Source organism: Heloderma suspectum, chromosome 1 (assembly GCF_057233095.1).
Source record: "Heloderma suspectum isolate Gila_16-S chromosome 1, 16-S_ref, whole genome shotgun sequence".
NCBI classification, from domain to species: domain Eukaryota; kingdom Metazoa; phylum Chordata; class Lepidosauria; order Squamata; family Helodermatidae; genus Heloderma; species Heloderma suspectum.
This window is the reverse complement of record NC_139458.1, coordinates 115,208,684-115,230,918: the sequence shown is the minus strand read 5'-3', so window position 1 is coordinate 115,230,918 and position 22,235 is coordinate 115,208,684. Positions and strand designations below refer to the sequence as shown.

The 22,235-nt window shown below is 43.4% G+C and overlaps 1 protein-coding gene across 2 annotated transcripts in view; it reads right to left on the bottom strand.

Moving 5' to 3' along the window:
* Positions 1–22,235, bottom strand: part of DENND5A (DENN domain containing 5A) — a 107,843-nt gene that overhangs the window by 45,812 nt on the left and 39,796 nt on the right. For both annotated transcript variants that reach the window (XM_084854519.1, XM_084854528.1), the window contains exons 9-11: positions 12,237–12,387; positions 11,484–11,577; positions 9,521–9,652 (exon numbers count right to left, since the gene is read on the bottom strand). In XM_084854519.1, coding sequence (XP_084710645.1) covers positions 9,521–9,652; positions 11,484–11,577; positions 12,237–12,387 — 377 coding nt within the window. The remainder of the gene's footprint in view (positions 1–9,520; positions 9,653–11,483; positions 11,578–12,236; positions 12,388–22,235) is intronic.

Below are 22,235 nucleotides of genomic sequence, written 5' to 3'. Positions count from 1 at the left end.
CTCTGGGCTGTCATTGGATGTGGTGCAGGTGGTTGCAGCAAGAAGGGCGAATCAGAGACATCCCCCTTGCAGGAGCATGTTTTGCTCATATAAGGGGTTCTCCATAGCCTGCTCAGTGAGTTCAAGCATTATATTACTTCTCTCCTTATGTGTGACATATGTTTCCAGATTTTCAAATAACCTCTCTTTGCAACTACGAATGCTGGAAAAAAAATTATTTTTTCCGCAAAATGAAAAGCTGACTATCCTAAAGCTGACTGTGAATGAAAATTACAAGTGCAACATGTTGCTCATATCTGAATTAAGAAAACTAAACTATTTCTGGATTCTTGCACCCCATCCAACCCTTGGATGGACAAGTCACAGATTTGCTGGAATAATCTGTCCCAGTTCTCTAGAAGGAAAGGTCTACTTGCCCATCTAGAATTTTCCAATTAGCAAACAAATTTTATTCTTTGTGTATTTGCATGTCTGTGTCCATAAAATAATTTTGTGTTCCCACCAGAGAAAGTGTGACGTACATCTATATTTTACTCAGAAAATCAGACCTGAGAATGCTATTTGTGGAGGTCAGGCAGAGCTGTCTGAGAAAAAAATACCCACCCACCCTCAACCAAGCTGCCCTATTTCTACTGCTTGCAGGCTTTGGGAGCTCTCCTAGCAGCCAATACTAGCACACATGTGTTAGAACAGAGCTGTAAGGACAGGGTAGGTATGTTAATGTGGGAGAAGCAGTCAGTCTGATGTCTGCTGCTTGGCAGCTTAAGATGCTTTCTTTGCTTTCTTCTCTTCAGAGAGGAATTAGTCATCTGATTGGCCATGCTAAGGCAAGCAGCTCCCACTGGATCCCTGCACAAGCTGCCTCCATGGAGCTAATTAACTCATGGAAATGACTGCTGCACCAAACCCACTGGAGTCAGGAAATCTCAATGCAGCAGTAGCAACAGTGCCCACTGGATATTTGTGCAAGCTGTCTCCATGGATGACACTCATACAGTCTGCTTCCCTCCAGATGTTTTGAACTACAACTCCCAGCATTCCTGATCATTGGCCATGCTGGCTAGGGCTGATGGCAGTTGAAGTCCAAAACATATGGAGGGCACTAGGTTGGGGTGGCTGCATTAATCCATCATGGAAGACCTGCCGAGTGAGTTGAAGTGAAAAATAGGAAGTATACTCTGCATCACCCCTGCCCCCATTGCAATGTTCCATGGCTCCTCTCTCTCTCTTTTAAATTTTAAAAAGCCGCTGGCTCTGCTGCCATTGTAAGCCCGCTTCTGCTAAAACATTTTTTTAAAAAAGAGAAGCCCACCACCATTCCAAGTCCCCTCTGATCCCCCCAATTAACACAAATCAATTCACATAACCACGTTCTCCCTGTTTTTGGATTCTCCTGAAACGCCCCTCCCCAAATAAGTTGAATACTGAAATAAGGAGAAAGAGACCACCTCTACGTTCCTCACTTGTTCAGGTTATATCTCTGATTCAGTAGTTATCACAGTCTTGTCAATACAACTAAAAGTTCTCTTCACCCAGAAATTATTACATAAACATAGCTTTTATTCTGTGCTTAATGAATACATCTTTCAAATGCAGCATATTCCATTTCATTGCTTGCTACATAGACAACTCTGATTTTAAAAGGCCTTAGTGACTATCTGACATTGCAACATATTTTGTTCCAAATGTCCCAGGCACAGCTGTCTGAAGGGAAAATTTAACAATTTCTAATAGACTTAACAGCTATTCTTAGAAGACTGTAGAAATACTAGACCTATATTACAATGGTGGCAGAAGTAGAATATGCTACTCTTTCAACTACTGCTCATTTTTTACATAGATCTTTGCCGCTGTCAATAGAAGCATCTCATTCTTCTCAGTTAACAACTTTCTGGTAGGGACAGTTGTCTCTCTGCACCTTTTTCTACAGGTATATGATTTGCCTCTTAACGTTTACTCTCTATCCTCTCACATTGCAGCGTTTACTACATACCCTTACTGTTGCTATCTTTTGACATCTCCAATCTATCAGTGTCTTTAAAGGATCTAATAAATGGGCTCAGCTAAAATGAAAGCATGATTTCACACACACACACGAACTCACACATTAGACAATGCATCTTCCTCTGTCTGATTAATACCACATTACTTAAGGCTTGACACTGTTAAATCAGCATAATGTTTGGATGTAAGAGCTGCTTCAAACATTGATATGGCAACAACATGCATCAGACAGGTACAGGCACCAGGAAGCCAAGATCCATTTCAGACAGGATTCAGGCCCGATTCTGGTACTGACACTGCCTTGGTTGTCCTGAATGATGACCTGTGTGGTACAGAGACTGAGGGAGTATAGCCCTGTTGATAATCCTTGATCCTCAGCAATGTTCGATACCATCAGTCATGGTATCCTTCTGGAGCAGCTGTCCGAGTTGGGGGTACAGGTTTGCAGTGGTTCCACTCCTACCTAGATGGTAGTTCCCAGAGGGTGGTGCATGGTGGGTGGGGGGTAATTACTTGGTTCTGTGGTGCCTTCAGTTGTACAGGGTTTGATTCTATCCCCCATGTTGTTTAACATCTCCGGATGACACCAGTTTCATGTAGTTTGGGGGTACGTTGTCATCAGTATGCTGACGATACGCAACTCTACTTCGCATTTTCATCTCAGGCGTGTGTGGCAATGGATGTGCTGAATTGGTGTCTGTCTAACCTCCATAATAGACTGGATGAGAGCCAACAAACTGAGATTCAATCCAGACAAAACTTAGGCTATGCCGGTGGGTGGTTTCTCTGTCCAGATGCGGGAAGTGCAACCAACTCTGGATGGAGTCACACTTCCCCCGAAGGAGCAGGTGCGCAGCTTGATGGTACTCCTGGTGGCCTCTGTGATGTGGAATGCCTTCTACCAAGTTTGGTTGGTAGTCCAGTTGCAACTGGATGGGGATAGTCTAGTATCAGTGGTCTACGCTCTGGTAACCTCTACGTTAGATTACTGCAATGCATTGTACATTGGGCTGCCTTTGAAGATGATTCGGAAACTGCAGGCCAGTGCAGAATTTGGCAGCCAGGTGGTTGACTGGGACTAGGCAATGTGAGCATATAAGCCCAGTCCTGGCTCGCCTGCCCTGATTGCAAATTTGTTTTCAGGCCAAATTCTAAGTGCTGGTTTTAAAGCCCTAGATGGCTCAGAACACCAATACCTCAAGGCCTGCCTCTCCCTGTATGAAACTACCCAGCCCTGAGGTCAATGTGGCATGGGATAAGTAAGCCAGGTGAGTAGAATATTGACAGGCCAGGCGAGTAGAATGTGTTCTGGTGACTGATGCCTCTCAACAACGTGTAGTGCTGTGAGTATTATCCCCCTTCGATAGCCCAGTTGAGGAGGTCGACAGTCACGTTGACTAGATTCAGGGAATGATTTCCCCTTTGCTTGTTTATGTACCATAACACCATGGTGTTGTCCGTTAACACCTAAATGTGTCTGTGAGAAACGTGAGAGGCATAAGTCACCAGAACATGAGTTGGAGGCAGGGGAACAAAAGGCATGCTCGCCACGAGGTTTTGAGGCTGTGTCCACCAGACCAAGCGGCTCGCCACCTGGTCTGGTAATTAGCAGATACACCCTGCGAGCGCTGGTATTGGGGTCAATGGAGTTGAGGAACCAACTCTGGAGACATTGCATACAGGGTCTCGCCCAGGCTACTACATAAACTGTGGATGCTATGAGACCTAGGAGCTGCTGTACTTGGAACACTGTTGTCTTGAGATAACAAAGAATTTCGCTAGGCAGTTCTATCAGCGTGCAAGGCCTGTTCCAAGGTAGATACATCCTCGCAACTCTTGAATCATCCCAGAGTGCAGGACACAGAATAATGGGCTCAAGTTACAGGAAGCCAGATTCTGGCTGAACATCAGGAAAAACTTCCTGACTGTTAGAGCAATACGACAATGGAACCAATTACCTAGGGAGGTGGTGGGCTCTCCCACACTAGAGGTGTTCAAGACGAGGCTGGACAGCCATCTGTCGGGGATGCATTCAGCAGGGGTTGGACTCGATGGCCTTGTACGCCCCTTCCAACCCTACTATTCTATGATTCTGTGAATCCAAGACAGCATAATAGTGGCTAGAGTGGTAACCCAGAACTTTCTTGTCGTAATGTAGCAATTTAGTCCTCTGAGATCTAGAATAGGTCAAAGTCTTCTGTCTCTCTTCGGTACCATAAAATAATGGGGGAAAAATCTGTCATTCGCTTGATAAGGTATAACTCTCTTGATGGCACTCTTTGTCAACAGAGACTGTCTCGACATTCAGAGCCTCCAAAGGCACTGTAATCTGTACAGTACCAGGAGGAAGGAGGACTTCGAATTCTATCCTGTATCCAGATCGAATGATGTTGAGGGCCACGTGTCCAATGTGACAGTTGCCAGCTTGGAAGAAAATGACACAGAAAGGAACCAACGATGGTAAGTGTGGTGTGCGGATGATACCGGTGGAAGTCAAAGTTGATGTTTAAAGGAATTGTCCCCTTTAGAGCAAGCCTGGTGAAAGGGACCAGTGGGGTTCTGCTTTCTCTGGGGTTGCTGCTGGTAAAAATAAGAAGTCTGATCTTGGTATTGGTGAGGTTGATGAAACTGCTGTTGTCAAAACCATCTCCGGAGCCTGTAAGGTTGTTGCTGGTATAGCTGAGAAATTCTCATTTTCTTAGCAGTGTTTTTAGCCTTCTGCATAGCATCCATAGTGTTGTCCATCTTGGAATTGAAGAGGCCCTCCTCATCAAAAGGAAGATCCTCTATCCATGACCATTCTTCTGGCGTCAACCCCGCTGACCTAAACCAGGCATGTCTACAAAGCGCTACTGCTCCCACCATTGCTTTTGTGTCACAATCAGCCTAATGTCAAGTAGTGTTACTCTGTTGACGAGACAGCTTCACTGCTTCAGACTGAAAAATTCTGGCAAGCTCCCTTTGATCCTCCAGAAGTTAGTCACACAATAACTCTACCTTCTCCCACAGGAAAAGTTGGTATCGTGAAATCGTGGCTTGATAGCTAGTCACATAGAGACCCAGTGTGACAGAGGAGTAAATTGTCCTACCCAGTAAGTCTAACCTTTGTCTTTCCCTGTCAGCTGGCGAGGCATGAATTTTCTGAGACTTCCCCTGGGAGGACTCCACAATAATAGATCTTGGATGTGGATGTGAGAACAAAAAACCTGTGCCCTTGTCTCCTACTTTATATAGAGATTCCAAGTGTTTTGATGTAGGGGCCATTGACGAAGGTGCCTTCCAGGACTCCTTCACAGTGCAGGGTCAGAAGGAAAACAATAGAAACTGGAGCTGACAACTGCATATAGGTGACATTGAAGACTTGGTCTTTTAGTTTTTCAGCTGGTTGTTGTGTCTCAAACCCCAAAGATTGAGCCATTTGCAAAATCTGTTATGTAAAATGATAAAAATCCTCTGAAGGAGATGCCCACGGTATCATCAGGGGACGAAACTGAAGGCAGTACCAAAGAAACAGAGGTTGTGTCTGAAGGATAATCTTCAATAGACTATGGTGATAATACTTCACCCTCTTCATGCTCCTCCTCACGCTCCCTTGATGTTCAAGGAGGCAGGGCAGAAGAGGTCGCAATGACACTGAACCTGTTGTTTCAGCTACTAACAAAGTCGATGGCTGTTTTGATGTTGTTAGTTGTCTTCTTAAAGAAGTGGATTGAGGCAGAACCAGTGGAGGAAGTATGAATGGTTCCTGGCACTGCGGTCGCGACATTGATGATAGCAAGGGATGATATCGAGGGGATGTTGCCCCTAGATATCTAGTACAATCATGCTGTGCATCCCATTCATAACACCAATCCTCATACTGATATGGAGTCCTAGGTGGAAACAACCAGTCATAATATCTGTCCCATTCATGCACTGGTAAATGGGATCTATGGCCTCTCTCCCTCTTATAATGAGCACGGGAAGACATGGAAGATCTCTCAGATCTAAAAGAATCAAGCAACACATCCCTGCATATGCAGTCCCTCAATGCCTCAAGTGCTGGCAACTGCAGTCGAGATGGAGAGGATTGAGAAATTACAGGCAGCGAGTTCTCTCTTATTTCTCCTTTTTTCTTTTTCTTTTCTTTTTTTTGAATCTATTTTTATTTTATTTTTATAAGTGAAATAAACACTACCAATAACATAATCAGGATCTTCAGTTTCTAACATTACAGTATTCTAAGAAAAAGAAAAAAGGGAGGATAGCAAAAGAAGAGAAAAAAAGAAAAAAAGAATTATATTAAACTCCACAGTCTTATAGCAAAGGAATAGGAGCAAACAATCCATTTCCATTAGCCATATATTACCATTCCGTTAATGCGTATTAATAAACATTAAAGGTTTGGCCAACAAGAAATAGTAATAATAATAATAATAATAATCCCATAATGATATTAATAATAATAATACTAATAAAGAGAGGGGAGAAAGTTTAAGAAAAAGATAAAAAAATAAAAAACAAAAGCAGCTCATTTGTATATTTTAAGTTATATCATATCTAAATATATATGTGTGTGTACTCACACATACACACACAAATAGGCATTCTAGCACAATATAACACAAAAAAAGGGGAAAGAAAAGAAAAATATGCAAACATTTATTCTGGCATACTGCCTAGACATCTTATCAGCTATAGTCCAAACAACACTTCAAAAGAACAGTAAAGATGGCTAAGTTCCAACTCCAGTGGCTGAGAGAGTTGGTTCCCTTATTTTAATTTTAATACCAATTAAAAATGATTCTGCAGCATCAGGATCTAAAAATCTTTTCATCTGGCCTTCAAAAAGAATACAAGATGTAGCCGGATATTTAATATGATATTGCAGGTTAAGTTGCTTTGCCAAACTTCTCGCCTTGGTGAACTGCCTGCTTCTGTCAGCTATTTCTTTAGTATAATCAGGAAAGAGCATAATCTTGTCATTTGCTGGTCCCCACCAAAGTTCACCCCGTTCTCTTGCCAGACGCATAAGATAATTTTTTGTGGAGACTCGTGAAAATTGAACAATAACAGTCCCAAAAGACCTTTTAGTGCCACGTATTGAGCCAGGAACATGATATGCATGCTCAATATCAAGTAAAAAATCAGATGGTAAAGCAAATAGCTCATGCAAAAGTTTATCCATAATCTCTTATTTCTCCTTCTGAAGTTGACACCATATGCATCAACTCTGACAATGGTACCGAAAGGGCTCTCGATACTGAGAGAGAACTTGATTGAGCTCTCGGTATGGGACAGTCCAATAAAGGCAGCAGTGTAGGAATTTTCAAACACCCCTCCTGTGGAGTTTTAGAGGGCTGAGTGGTGGTATTATGGTCCTTTTTATTCTTTTTCCTAGGGGCCTCCACCAACGGCTTTGGAGCCTTTGGAGTTTTAGCTTTCTTGGAAAGTTTTTTGGCCGTAGAAATAGTCAAGAGATCTACCCGGAGTGGGCAGATCAGTTCAGCCTGCTGCCAGAGTTGGGGACTTATCCCTTTGAGTAGCCAGAGGCTGTACTTTCTCGGTCATCACCTGAGTCTGTGAGGTAGAAACCTTAGCCTGAGCAGAATCAACAGCCTCCAAAGCTTTTCTCCACAAAATAGCTTCAAGTTGTCTGATCGGTCCCACTTGGTCTGCTTTGTAAAGTTCATGCAATGGCGGCAAGTCTCAATGACGTGGGATTCCCCCAAGCAAAACAAACAGAGGGAATGTCTGTCAGTGGGAGGTAACTTACTGCCACAGTGAATGCACTTACCAAAGGCAGGCCTTAATGGCCATACGTCACCAGTTGGCGATCAAAGATCATGAAACAAAAAGCAAACTGTCTAACCACTTTTTAAAAACCTTTTTAGAGAAAAAAGACGAGAAAGACAAGAAAAAAGACCTAACTTCCTCAGTGAGAAGTCCTAACATCCTTTCAAGAAGGCAGTCAAAAGAGACCTGAGGGAATGGGCCAGAACCCACTGGGACATGCACAGTACACGGTGGGGGAGGGTTCCTGCCAAAAAATTTTTTCCTCAGCTAGAGAATGTTCCCGAACGAGGCTCTGCACAGGCACAGAGCCCGTATGTGTGATGCACAGAGACCACGAAGAAGAAATAGAAGGTGGGGAGCAGTTAAAAGGCAGTTGCAGAAGGGGGAGGAGAGAGAGAGAAGAGGGAGAGAAGGAAGGTGGTGATGTTTTTGGGAAGAGAAGATTTTTTAATGAGTGTGTGAGATGGAAGCCAAGATGAGCAGCTGACCTAATCATCAGGGGACAGAACAGCTGTGAGGAGCAGGCAGAAGCTTAAGCCCTGCTACATTAAATACATCTGAGCAGCTAACAGTCAGAGAAGGAAGAGCAAAGACACAGCAACAGGACTTGAGGAACTGCAGGAAAGGACAAAGGGGTTATTCCATTATGAAGTGAGGGATGGAAGAGAAAGTTATTGTTAGTTATTGTTACTCATTTGAAATTGAAAGAACTTTGTTAATACACCCAGGTGTTTTTCTGAATCCTTTAATTCCCCACTCAGATCTTTAATTAAACAAACTCATGGCCCCAGCTGCCATATCAGCTTCAGAGGCCTTTCTCTGTGTGCCCCCTCAGAGAGAAGGTCAGGAGTGCCAGTAAAGGAATGGGCCATTTCTGTGATAGTCCCGTGTTTATGGAACTGTCTCCCCAAGGAAGCTCATCTGGTGCCAACACTGTCATATTTTCAGCAACAGACAAAAACATACTTATTTTCCCAGGCATTTGGACATTAGTTCTGGCCCAATTGCTGTGAGTTGCTTTTGTGATGTTTATTCTAGGCTATGAGCAGGAGATTTTGTGTATTTGTGGATGGACACTTTTCACATTGTATTACTTTTAGTTAACGTTTTGGTAGTATTTATTTTTATTTGTGTTATTGTGCTGATTATGATTTAGATTGATATAAAAAGAAGAAAAGGAAAACCAAAAATCAATCAATCATGGATTTCTGTATTGTGTATGTAAGTCGCTTTGAGACTGCTCTCTTCAGTGGAAAGCGATGCATACATTTAATAATAATAATGATAATGATAATAATACCTGTTGCTCCTTGATATATGTGCATGTAAGAACAAACATTCATGGGCACCATGTAATCCCTGAAGTAGCCCTAAGAACAGCATCAAACATGGCTCTGAGACAAAAAGCCAAAATATGGAAGGAACAGAGTATGCAGTATTAACAGACTTCTCTTCTGATTAGAAGCATATGTTCTGATCCAGAACCTTGTTTGTATTTCACTGTACCGACAAAGCTCCTGTACAAGGCACCTTTTCCAGTCATTTCAATACAGGAAGAAATTATGATGCACATCCCTGTATGTGTGTGGAGGTACCCCCTCCATCTCAGTATAACACCTCATAAAGGGAACACAGGAGTAGGACAGAGTTTACTACACTGCTCCATTTAATTCAACTCCTTTGAGTAGCTACAGTACCACCAGAGGCTGAGACGATGAGTAAACAACAAAAAGCACAATACCTTATTTCGGCATTCCTTCAGCAAACCTTCAACAAATTTCCAGTTGGTCTGGGCAATTACTGATGGTGAGAGATTAGACAATTTGGGCTGCCGGATTGTGCTGCCCAGATTCCGAGCTTCTTGAATATACTTCTATAGAAAAATAGAAACACACATTTATACAAAGTCATATTAAAATGTTTACAGCAATTGTACATTTTGCTCTCTTGTCAGAGAAACCCTATTGCAAAGTATATCAACATCTCAAAGAGTACAGTTATTTTTATTTTATTGGAGTTCAAACTCAGTTTTAAATAGCCAAGCTACTATTATTGTACAAAAATATCTGGAAGCATTTTATTGGATGAATATTAAAATATTCTTCCTATAATACAGAAACAGTGTATTAATCATACTATCCAATATATTTGAAATAGCACAGTAACTAGATAATCTGGATTTACGCTAAATAAAATGCTTTAAGCACTTTTTCGCCATTTCAGAAGGAACATCTCTTTAGACTCTTAAAAAGCATCTTAACTGTTGTTTAGTACCATAACCATTCATCATGTTTTCTTATTATATAGACATACACATACATACAGAGTTGCACATAGTGTATATATACCCATGTACATATACATGTACATATACAAACACAACATACCAGGTAAAGCTCTGAAACAGATTTAATAGAGTGCCTGAAAGGCCAATCATGCTGGTCCAAGTCTAAACATAATTGCAACTGAAGCTCAGGCAAAGGAAAATCCAGCTGCTGGTGAGACAGGAAAGATAGCAAAACAAAACAAAAAACAAAACAGAAACAGAAAACAAAACAAAACAAAACAAAACAAAAATCAAACTGTTCCTGAAAGCAGGGTAGGCAGGCATGAAATCATAAAAGCATACATGCAAGAATAGAAGAGAGGTCATTTAAGACAATTTGTGACTTTCCAAAGAGAGAAAGAATGATGATGTAGTTGCAACATAATTTATAATTAAACTGAAATTTAAAATGGAGAAAGGAATAACACTTATGCAGCAACACACAGCACAAGATTTTTCAAAAAGAAAAATGTTAATGGCTTAAAACTCAACTTACTTTGTTTTATGTGTGACTGTTTTCCATAATTGCATAATAGACATTTTTTCAGTGACAATATTGATACTTTTGGCTTTCTGCTTTTACAGGATTCCTCTGATGTAGTCAGAATCATGAACATTTTCATAGTAAGTAATAACAATTAGATGGACAGTAAAGGCAGAAATTAATCCCTGAAAACCAATTTACTGAACAGTTTTGAGCAACTGCACTCTGATATTTGCACAAAAACACATTGACAGCCAATGACTGTGTCCAGGCAATCAAACAGAGGAAAAGACGCCACCATGGCTTCTTTTCTCCACTCCATGCGTGCTGCTCGCATGTCTACTATTTCTCTAATTACCCTTGCCAGGAGTAGGCTGCCATGTCTTCTGAATCCGGCGATGTGCGCAGCAGGGGTGGCTTCCAAACCACCCCGTAACCCCTACAACAAGCCATGGGTTGTGGATTAGTTTGGAAGCCATCCCCGCTGTGCACTTCACTGGGTTCGGTCATCATGGCAACCCACGCAGCAGCAAGGGTAGTTACGGATACAGTGGCTGCACGAGTGGCACATGCGAGGTGGTGAAAAGAAGCCGCCATGGCTCCTTTTCTCCGCTGATCATCTGAACCCAGCGAATATGAAACAGCTCCCATCTACAAATAGTCTCTACACAACCAGGACCATATGCGAACCCCTGAAGAAGTCCATAGAACAATATATTTAACATAGCTCTTGCTTTCTTTAAAAGGTTACCATTGTATATCAGATGAAGACCTGCGCCATGTATTTTTTGGGTGGGACAAAGCATCTTACACATATAGTCTGGTAATCTACATTACCATCTGTAGAAGAGAGACAGACATTAAAATTGTATATTGCTACAATATATTTTGCACCTCTCTCTGATCATTGTCAAGACGAAGGTGCTCTGTATGTTGTTTCTGTCTGTCCTTTCGCCTCCATTGTGCAGGTGCATTTCGCTTGGTCCATCTAGAAAATCAAAAGTGGCATTCTTTAGGTATACTAGCTCAGAAATTGAAATTAGCATATATGTCCATCCTGGACTGTAATCAAAAATGGTTGCTGACCTTAAAAAATGTCAAAAACGGTGCAACATACAGTTTAACCACAAACATATACTAACTAGGTCAGACTCTGCTCTGCATAATTTTTGCTAGTAATATCTTGATTTATTCATGGGAGGAATTACCAGGGGAAAATGTGCTTAATGTTTTTGCTCCTCCCCTTTGTTTGCTGATCTAGCTTCAAAAACTAACTCTGGTAAAGGTAGCATGTTGCCTGTAGGTCATATGCTAATGACGGACTGTTACTATATGATACTCAAAATTGAGTGAAAGTTAATACTCTGCTCTAAATTGTCCTTTAGAACAGGGATGAGCAGAAAATAGATCCCTAGATGTTTTTGAACTTGAACTCCTACCATTCCTGACCATTGGCCATGCTGGCAGGGGCTTCTGCAAGCTGAAGACCAAAATATCTAGAGATCTCTCTTCTGCCCACCCATCTTAGAGACAGGGGAACAGGCTATCTGTCATAGTCATTGCTGCCAACTCCAGCTTCAAAGGCTATATGGTCCCCAAATTGTTTGGTCTGGCATGCATAAGATCTTCCCAATACAGGATACTCACTTATTGCTTGCTGGTCCCATAGAAAGTACATCGGACTGAAGCTTGGGGAAAAACCCAGGTTCATATTTTCCTTGTCCGATCTTCATATCGAGCAAGTGGGGATGGATTGCTGTATGATCTATTTTTGCCAGCCTTAACTCAATAGCTTTCTCTGAAGAAAAACAAATCCATTACATGTACATCTTAAAAATATTATTCTTATGGAATGGCTTCATGTTAAGTTATGAAATAAAATAGGGAGAATAGAAATGCCAAGTCTATAAGACACAACCTTGCTCAGAGTGTTAGAGGAGGAGGAAGAAGGCAGAAGGACAGGTTACTTACCTGTAACTATGGTTCTTCAAGTAGTCATCTATGCATTCACACATATAGGCTCTGTGCCTGCACAGAGCCTCAATTCAGGAACTTTCCATAGCTGAGGGGGTTTGGCAGGAACCCCTCCCCTGCCATCCCAGTGTGCAGGTCCCTAGCAGGTTCCCGCTTATTCCTTCAGTTCCCTGAAACCGACATTGAAGCCTTGGAACCAAGAAGAACTACCTTCAGTACCCAACTTTGAACTTGAGCATGACACTGAAGAGGGGATGTTGGGTGGGTTCTGTGAATGCACAGATGACCGCTCAAAGAACTACAGTTACAGGTAAGCAACCTGTCCTTCTTCTTCCTGGTCTCTGTGCATCACACATATGGACAATTACCAAGCTGGCTTACCGGAGGTAACGGCGACCCCTGTCAAATGCAACTGGCACAGCTACTCCCTGAGTTGAGTGGGCATTCATTGGTTCAGCTACTTCTAGACCTGCAAGGGTATATGCCAGTCTTACAGTCTGTACAATCCACACCACAAAGCACTGGGAAGTGACTGGCTGTCCTTTTCGTGTGCCTCCATGAACGTATGAAGAGTCTTTGATTTTCAAAACAGCTCTGTTCTTGACTTGTAAAAGGCAAGCGTTCTGCAAACATCCAAAGTGTGCATTGTCGACTCCAATGGAAGTTGGGGTCGGAAAAAAGGTAGGTAAAATGATGTCCTGGTTAATATGGAAAGACAACACTACCTTCAGTAGGAACGCAACATCAGGGTGTAAGACTACCTTATCCCTGTGAAAAAACATTTCCTCTGTGAGAAGGGAAAATGGAGGAAATAAGTAAAATACTCCCCCATCCACTGGAACATGAAAGCATCCCCAGCAATCCTTGGCCGGTTCCTGCTCTGCTGCAGAAGGCTTTGCATACTTTGTTGATCTCAGTAGCAAAGAGGTCCATTGATAACGTACCCCATAGGAGGAATAACTTGCGAACGACTCATGGATGCAGTTGCCATTTGTGCATTCCCTGGTACAAGCGACTCAACGTGTCCGCCAAAACGTTGTCAGTACCGGCAATGTGGGTGGCGATCAGGTCGATCTTCCTCTGGATGCACCACTCATAGAGCTTGAGAGTTAGGGAATTCAAAGGTCAAGACCAAGTTGTTCAGATATGCTACTACTGTGGTGTTGTCTGATACCACCTGGATAAGATGGCTCTGAAGCCTCAGACACTATTAATGCCTTCCTAACAGCCAGGAGCTTGAGAAAATTGAAATGAGATTCCCCTGTGCCTGCCAGACACCGTGAACTCTCAAAGTCCCACAGTGAGCTCCCCATCGTCGAGAGAGGCATCTGTCATCAGTACCTTTAACAGCATCCATGGATGGATTGAAAGTTCCAAGGAACCAATTTTCTAACAGTCACATGTGGAATCTTGCCCATGCCACTACCACCACCATCACTGCCATGAGCCCTGGAAGCCTCTGGACCATAACTGCAGTGACTGTTTTTGCTGTGCCTATTTTCTCTGCCAGAACAACTAACGTCTGTGCATGTTCTGGAGGCAGGTAGACATGGGAAATGGTGGAATCCAAGACCATTCCAACGAACTTTATGGTCTGGGGGGGGGGGGTGCAAGGGACAACTCCTCCATACTGAGGTACAGTCCAAAGTCCTGAAGCAGTTGTATGGTAACTCAGATGTCTCAACAAAGACCAATTCTGGTAGGTGACACAATCAACCAGTCGCCCAGGTAAGTATACACCTGCACACCTTGGAGTCGAAGGTGTGCACACTACACTGCCACACACTTTGTGAACATGTGTGACGCCACTGAAAGACTGAAGGGAAGTACCTAGAACTGGTAGGCATTGAGGCTGACTTGGAACTGCAGAGACTGCTGGTAAGTTTCCTCTTTTCTGATGTGGAAATATGCATTATTCAGTTCCACCAAAGCGAACAAGTTCCCCTTCTGAAGCAAAAGTAGAATGGTCGATGATGTAATCATACAGAACTTCAGCATGATGAAGGAGTTGACATCCCTGAGATCCAGAATCAGTTGAAGCCCTCTGCCCCACTGCAGCACCATGAAATAGCAGGAGTAGAAACCCTCCTGGAGGTGTTATTGGAAAACTGGGTGAATCACCCCTTGGCAGAGGGGAAGTGTCTCTTTTAACACTGCTACTGATGGAGGGAGGGTATGGATGCCTAGGAATGGAGGGAGGGTGTCGAATTCGATTCTGCAGCCCCTCAGGATGATTGACAACACCCAGTTGTCTGTTGTAATGGATGTCCATGCCAGAAGGAAAGAAGACAGATGTGAGGCAAAGAGAGGGCAGCAGGCAGGAGGATGAAGAAGAACGGGGGAGTTAAAGACACTGTTTGCCTACACTGTCTCTATTACCGCTGGGAGCCCAGGGGTGGAAAGATGAATATTACCTCTTTGAGCCTGAAGAAGGTTGTTGGTGAGCTGGACGTTCCGCTGGTTGGTGATTTTGGTAGAATGGTTGACATGGCCAGAGCCAATATTGGTACAGTTGTACTTGCTGTTGTATTTATTTTATTTACAATATTTGTAAATATATTACAAATTTGTAAATATATTATATGGGTACTCCATATCCAAAACAGATTTCAGAGCTGTTGTAGCTGCCCTATTCCCATTTCCCTAGCCGTCGTTCTTGCCTCCTGTACCGTCTCCATGATATTGTCCATATCTGTGTTAAAGAGTCCATCATCATCAAATGGGTGGTCCTTGATATGCAACCTTGCTTCTTGCAAGGGCATAGCAGATTGCAACCATGTGTGCCTCCTCAACACTATTGCCCGCACCATGGCCTTGGCACTGCAATCAACTTGGTGCCATGTTGTATTGATTTGCTGGGCATGACAGTCTCACAGCCTCAGTCTGAAAAACTCTTGCCAGTTCCCTGTTGTCCTCTGGGAGGTAGTTACACAAGGAGCCTATTTTCTCTCACAAAAAAGTTGGTACCCTGCCACGAAGCCTGGTAATTCATCACTCGTAACCCCAATGTGGAAGACGAGTAAATTCATCAACCCATCAAATCAAGCCTCCTGCCTTCCTTATCAACGGGTGAGGAGTGAACTTTCTGGGATCATCCTTATAACAACTCAACAATCACAAAATTTGGCCCAGGGTGAGAAAACAAGAAGTCCACATCCTTCTTTTGCACTCTGTACACAGTCTCTAACCTTTACGAGGTAGGAGCCATCGATGATGGGTTTTTCCAAGATTGTTGCACAGTCTGCAAAAAAGTGGGGAGAAAAGGTATTGCAACTGGTGTTGAAGTCTCTATAGAGACAGCATCAAACACTGGATCTTTTATTTTCTGTATGGGTTGTTGGGTTCCCAAGCCTAATGACTGGGCCATTTGGAGAACGTGATCAGAAAAATGTCCCATACCTTCAGATGGGGAAGCACCATCCGGCATTCCTACCGCCACATCTGGAGATGATATGGACCCTATCGGACTGTGGAGTAACAGACTGTCTACAGTCCCGCAACTTAGATTGAAGTGAGACAAAAGGAGGGTCTAATCGTGGTGCTGGAAAAGTCTGATTGGAAGTAGTCAGACATGCCAGCTGTTGAGGTGGATCAGACAGCTATGTAGGAGCAGGTACTGGAGGGAGAACAAAAAAATCCTGGACAGGGGGTCTAGGGAGGAGCGCAGGCAATTCTCATAATGTTTCCTGGGCCAGTACCAATGGCACCAGGGCCATTGGGACTGGTGAGTTCAGGAGAGGCAGAGGTGTAGGTATCGTAAACAAAGATTTCTTTGGGTGCTCTTTAGACTCTCTAGATTCCTGCTTTTTCTTCTTCTTTTGAGAATCTGACTTGCCAATTTCTTAGCCATTGCAAAAGTGAGTGATCACCCTGGAGTTGGCAGATCGGTACGAGCTGTATGTACAGGCTGAGTAGGGGACATTGGCAGTGGTGGAGCACCCTAAGAGGCATTCGGGAACAAAGGAGAAGGGCAGGCTGTGAAGTCTGAGATATTTTAGCCTTAGGCATGTCCACTGCCTACAAGCTCTCTTCCAAAGCAACACACGGAACCTGTCTGCCCTGTTACGCCGAACCTGTTTTATGAAAGACTGGCAACGGGAGCAGGTTTCCATTACATGTCCCTCTCCCAAGCAGAATAAACAAAGGGAGCCACCATCAGTCAGAGGGAGCTTACCCCACACTTCACTCATTTGCAAAAGGGCACCTTTGGGGCCATATGCCTCAAGGTGATCCTGTGAACATGGAAGAGAGATAATTAACTAAATAAACAAAAGATAACAGTAAAGCAAGAAAAAATAGTAGAAAGAAAAAGAGTGAATAAAAAAAGAAAAGACCTTAGCAAAATCAAAAAAAATGCAGTCTTCACAGACAGTGTTCCCAACGAGGCTCACACAAAGGCGGTCAAGGAAGAGAGGGAATAAGCTTTCTTCAGATATGTGCATAGTAAAAGACAGAGAAAAGAAACGGCGGTTCAACTATTAAATAAGGATGGCAAAATGATAACAGATAACAAAGAAAAGGCAGAAGTGCTCAATTCCTACTTCAGCCTAATCTTCTCCCAAAAGAGGGTCTATGTCCCCCCTGGCAAAGGCGAAGTACAGGCTGAAGGGACAGGATTGCAGCTTCAGATTGATAGGCATATGGTCAAGGAACACCTAATTACTTTGAATGAGTTCAGATCTCCAGGGCCAGATGAACTGCACCCTAGAGTAATAAAGGAACTGGCAGAAGAAGTCTCAGAACCACTGTCTATTATCTTTGCGAAATCATGGAGGACGGGTGAAGTGCCAGATGACTGGAGGAGGGCTAATGTCGACCCTATCTACCAAAAGGGCAAAAAGGAGGAACCTGGGAACTTCAGACCAGTCAGTCTGACATCAATCCCTGGGAAAATTCTGGAGCAGATGATAAAGCAAGCCATCTGTAAGCACCTTGAAAACAATGCAGTGATTACTCGAAGCCAACATGGATTTGTCAAGAACAAATCCTGCCAGATGAATCTGATCTCATGTTTTGATCAGGTCACCTCCCTTGTGGACTGTGGGAATGCTGTAAACATAATATACCTCGACTTCAGCAAAGCTTTCGACAGAGTGCCCCATGATATCCTGATGAGCAAACTAGCTCAAAGTGGGCTAGATGAAACAACGATCCAGTGGATCCACAGTTGGATCCTACAGAATCAGACTCAAAGAGTGCTTATCAATGGGATCTTCTCAAACAGGGAGAGGTAATGAGCGGGGTACTGCAGGGCTCAGTCCTGGGCCCAGTGTTCTTCAACATTTTTATTAATGACTTGGAGGAGGAAGTACAGGGAATGCTGATCAAATTTGCAGATGACACAAAATTGGGTGGGATAGCCAATACCTTAGAAGACAGAAACAAAATTCAAAATGATCTTGATAGACTGGAGCGTTGGGCAGAAAACAACAGAATGACATTTAATAGGGATAAATGCCAAGTTCTGCTCCTAGGAAAAAGAAACCAAATGCAGTTACAAGATGGGAAATAATTGGCTCAACAATACTACAAGTGAGAAGAATCTTGAAATTGTTGTCAATCACAAGCTGAATATGAGCCAACAATGTGATGTGGCTGCAAAAAAAAGGCATATGCTATTTTGGGCTGCATTAATAGAAGTATAGCTTCCAAATCATGTGAAGTACTAGTTCCCCTCTACTCAGCACTAGTTAGGCCTCATCTAGAGTACTGTGTCCAGTTCTGGGCACCACACTTTAAGAAGGATGCAGACAAGCTGGAGAAGCTTGTCTGCACTGGAGAAGGAAATGCAACCCACCCCAGTATTCTTGCCAAGAAAACCCCATGGAACGTATCACAAGGCTAAAAGAGATGACGCCGGAAGATGAGCCCCTCAGGTCGGAAGGTGTCCAATATGCTACTGGGGAAGAGCAGAGGGTATTTCCAAGTAGCGCCAGAAAGAGTGAAGCGGCTGGGCCAAACCCGAAAGGACACTCAGCTGTGGATGTGTCTGGTGGTGAAAAGAAAATCCGATGCTGTAAAGAACAATATTGTTTAGGAACCTGGAATGTCAGATCAATGAATCAAGGTAAGCTGGAGGTGGTCAAACATGAGATGGCAAGATTGAACATCGACATCTTGGGAATCAGCGAACTCAAATGGACAGGCATGGGCGAATTTAATTCAGGTGACCATCATATCTACTATTGTGGGCAAGAATCCCTTAGAAGAAATGGAGTAGCACTCATCGTCAACAAAAGGGTGGGAAAAGCAGTACTGGGGTACAATCTTAAAAATGATAGAATGATCTCAGTACGAATCCAAGGCAAACCATTCAACATCACAGTAATTCAAGTCTATGCCCCAACCACTGAGGCCGAAGAAACTGAGGTTGATCGGTTCTATGAAGACCTACAACACCTTCTAGAACTAACACCAAAAAAAAAGATGTCCTCTTCATCATAGGGGATTGGAATGCTAAAGTAGGAAGTCAAGAAATCACCGGGATAACAGGCAGGCATGGCCTTGGTGTACAAAATGAAGCAGGACAAAAGCTAATAGAGTTTTGCCAAGAGAACACGCTGATCATAGCAAACACTCTTTTCCAACAGCACAAGAGGCGACTCTACACATGGACGTCACCAGATGGTCAATATCGAAATCAGATTGATTATGTCCTTTGCAGCCAAAGATGGAGAAGCTCCATACAGTCAGTAAAAACAAGACCTGGAGCTGACTGTGGCTCAGATCATGAGCTGCTTCTTGCAAAATTTCGGCTTAAATTGAAGAACGTCGGGAAAACCACTAAACCGTTCAGGTATGACCTAAATCATATCCCTGATGAATATACAGTGGAGGTGAGGAATAGATTTCAGGGATTAGACCTGATAGACAGAGTGCCTGAGGAACTATGGACGGAGGTCCGTAACATTGTTCAGGAGGCAGCAACTCAATCCATCCCAAAGAAAAAGAAATGCAAGAAAGCAAAGTGGCTGTCTGATGAGGCTTTACAAGTAGCTGAGGAAAGAAGGGAAGCGAAAAGCAAGGGAGAAAGGGGAAGACATACCCAACTGAATGCAGAGTTCCAGAGAATAGCAAGGAGAGACAAGAAGGCCTTCTTAAATGAACAATGCAAAGAAATCGAGGAAAACAACAGAATGGGAAAGACTAGAGATCTCTTCAAGAAAATTGGAGATCTCAAGGGAACGTTTTGTGCAAAGACGGGCATGATAAAGGACAAAGAAGGCAGGGACCTAACAGAAGCAGATGAGATTAAGAAGAGGTGGAAAGAATACACAGAAGAACTATACAGGAAAGATCTGAATGTCCCTGATAGCCATGATAGTGCGCTCACTGAACTTGAGCCAGACATCCTAGAGAGCAAAGTCAAGTGGGCCTTAGGAAGCATTACTAACAACAAAGCTAGCGGAGAAGACAGTATTCCAGCCGAGCTATTTAAAATCCTAAAAGATGATGCTGTTAAAGTGCTGCACTCAATATGCCAACAAATCTGGAACACTCAACAGTGGCCACAAGACTGGAAAAGGTCAGTTTACATTCCAATTCCAAAGAAGGGCAATGCCGAAGAGTGTTCAAACTACCGTACAATTGTGCTCATTTCACATGCCAGCAAGGTGATGCTCAAAATCCTACAAGCTAGGCTTCAGCAGTATGCGAACCGAGAACTACCGGAAGTACAAGCTGGGTTTCGAAGAGGCAGAGGAACTAGAGATCAAATCGCCAACATTCGCTGCATCATGGAGAAAGCAAGAGAATTCCAGAAAAACGTCTATTTCTGCTTCATTGACTACGCTAAAGCCTTTGATTGTGTGGATCACAACAAACTGTGGCAAATTCTGAAAGAGATGGGAGTACCAGACCACCTTACCTGTCTCCTGAGAAACCTGTACGAGGGTCAAGAAGCAACAGTAAGAACCAGACATGGAACAACCGATTGGTTCAAAATTGGGAAAGGAGTACGACAAGGCTGCATATTGTCACCCTGCTTATTTAACTTATATGCAGAGTACATCATGAGAAATGCTGGGTTGGATGAATCAGAGGTCGGAATTAAGATTGCTGGGAGAATTATCAACAACCGCCGATATGCAGACGATACCACCCTAATGGCAGAAAGCGAAGAGGATCTAAAGAGCCTCTTGTTGTGGGTGAAAGACGAGAGTGCAAAAGCGGGTTTGAAACTCAACATTACAAAAACGAAGATCATGGCATCTGGCCCCATCACTTCCTGGCATATAGAAGGGGAAGAAATGGAAGCAGTGACAGATTTTACTTTCTTGGGCTCCAAGATCACCGCAGACGGTGACTGTAGCCATGAAATTAAAAGACGCTTGCTCCTTGGGAGGAAAGCTATGGCCAACCTAGACAGCATAGTAAGAAGCAGAGACATCACCTTGCCGACAAAGGTCCGTCTAATCAAAGCTATGGTTTTCCCAGTAGTAATGTATGGCTGTGAGAGCTGGACTATAAGGAAGGCTGAGCGCCGAAGAATTAATGCTTTCGAACTGTGGTGCTGGAGAAGACTCTTACGAGTCCCCTGGACTGCAAGGAGGTCAAATCAGTCCATCCTAAAGGAAATCAACCCTGAGTGCTCATTGGAAGGACAGATATTGAAGCTGAAGCTCAAATATTTTGGCCACCTAATGCGAAGAGAAAACTCTCTGGAAAAGACCCTGATGCTGGGAAAGACTGAAGGCAAAAGGAGAAGGGGACGGCAGAGGATGAGATGGCTAGATAGCATCACCGATGCAATGAATATGAACTTGAGCACGCTCCGGGAGAGAGCGCAGGACAGGAAGGCCTGGCGTGCTATGGTCCATGGGGTCACGAAGAGTTGGACACGACTGAACGACTGAACAACAACAGACAAGCTGGAGAGGGTTCAGAGGAGGGCAACAAGGATGATCAGGGAACTGGAAGCAAAGCCCTATGAGGAGAGACTGAAAGAACTGGGCATGTTTAGCCTTGAGAAGAGAGGACTGAGGGGATTTATGATAGCACTCTTCAAGTACTTGAAAGGTTATCACAAAGTGGAAGGCCAGGATCTTTTCTTGATCATCCCAGACTGCAGCTCATGGAATAATGGGCTCAAGTTACAAAAACCCAGATTCTGGCTGAACATCAGGAAAAACTTCCCGACTGTTAGCGGAATACGACAATGGAACCAATTACCTAGGGAGGGGGTAGGCTCTCCCACACTGGACGTATTCAAGATGAAGCTGGACAGCCATCTGTCAGGGATGCTTTGACTTGGATTCCTGCATTGAGCAGGGGGTTGGACTCAATGGCCTGATAGACTTCTTCCAACCCTACTATTCTATGATTCTATAAGCAAGAACCTGCTAGGGACATGCACACTGGGATGATGGGGGAGAGATTCCCACCAAAACTCAATAGCCTCAGCTATTGAAAGTTCCCGAATCTAGGTCTGCGCCAGTGCAGAGCTGATACATGTGATGCACAGAGACCATGAAGAAGAACTCCCTTGATATGGTTATATTATGTGCAGTTACATTGTTAAAATGTACTGCTCCAGTATCACCCTTCACAGTAACAGCAAAGCATCATCTATATTTCCACTTGAACTCTCTTAGATAGTGTCATTTGTAATTATCATTGAAAAAATGATACATTTCTCAAAAGCTCAATTTTATGGAAAGAATTCAGTTTTAT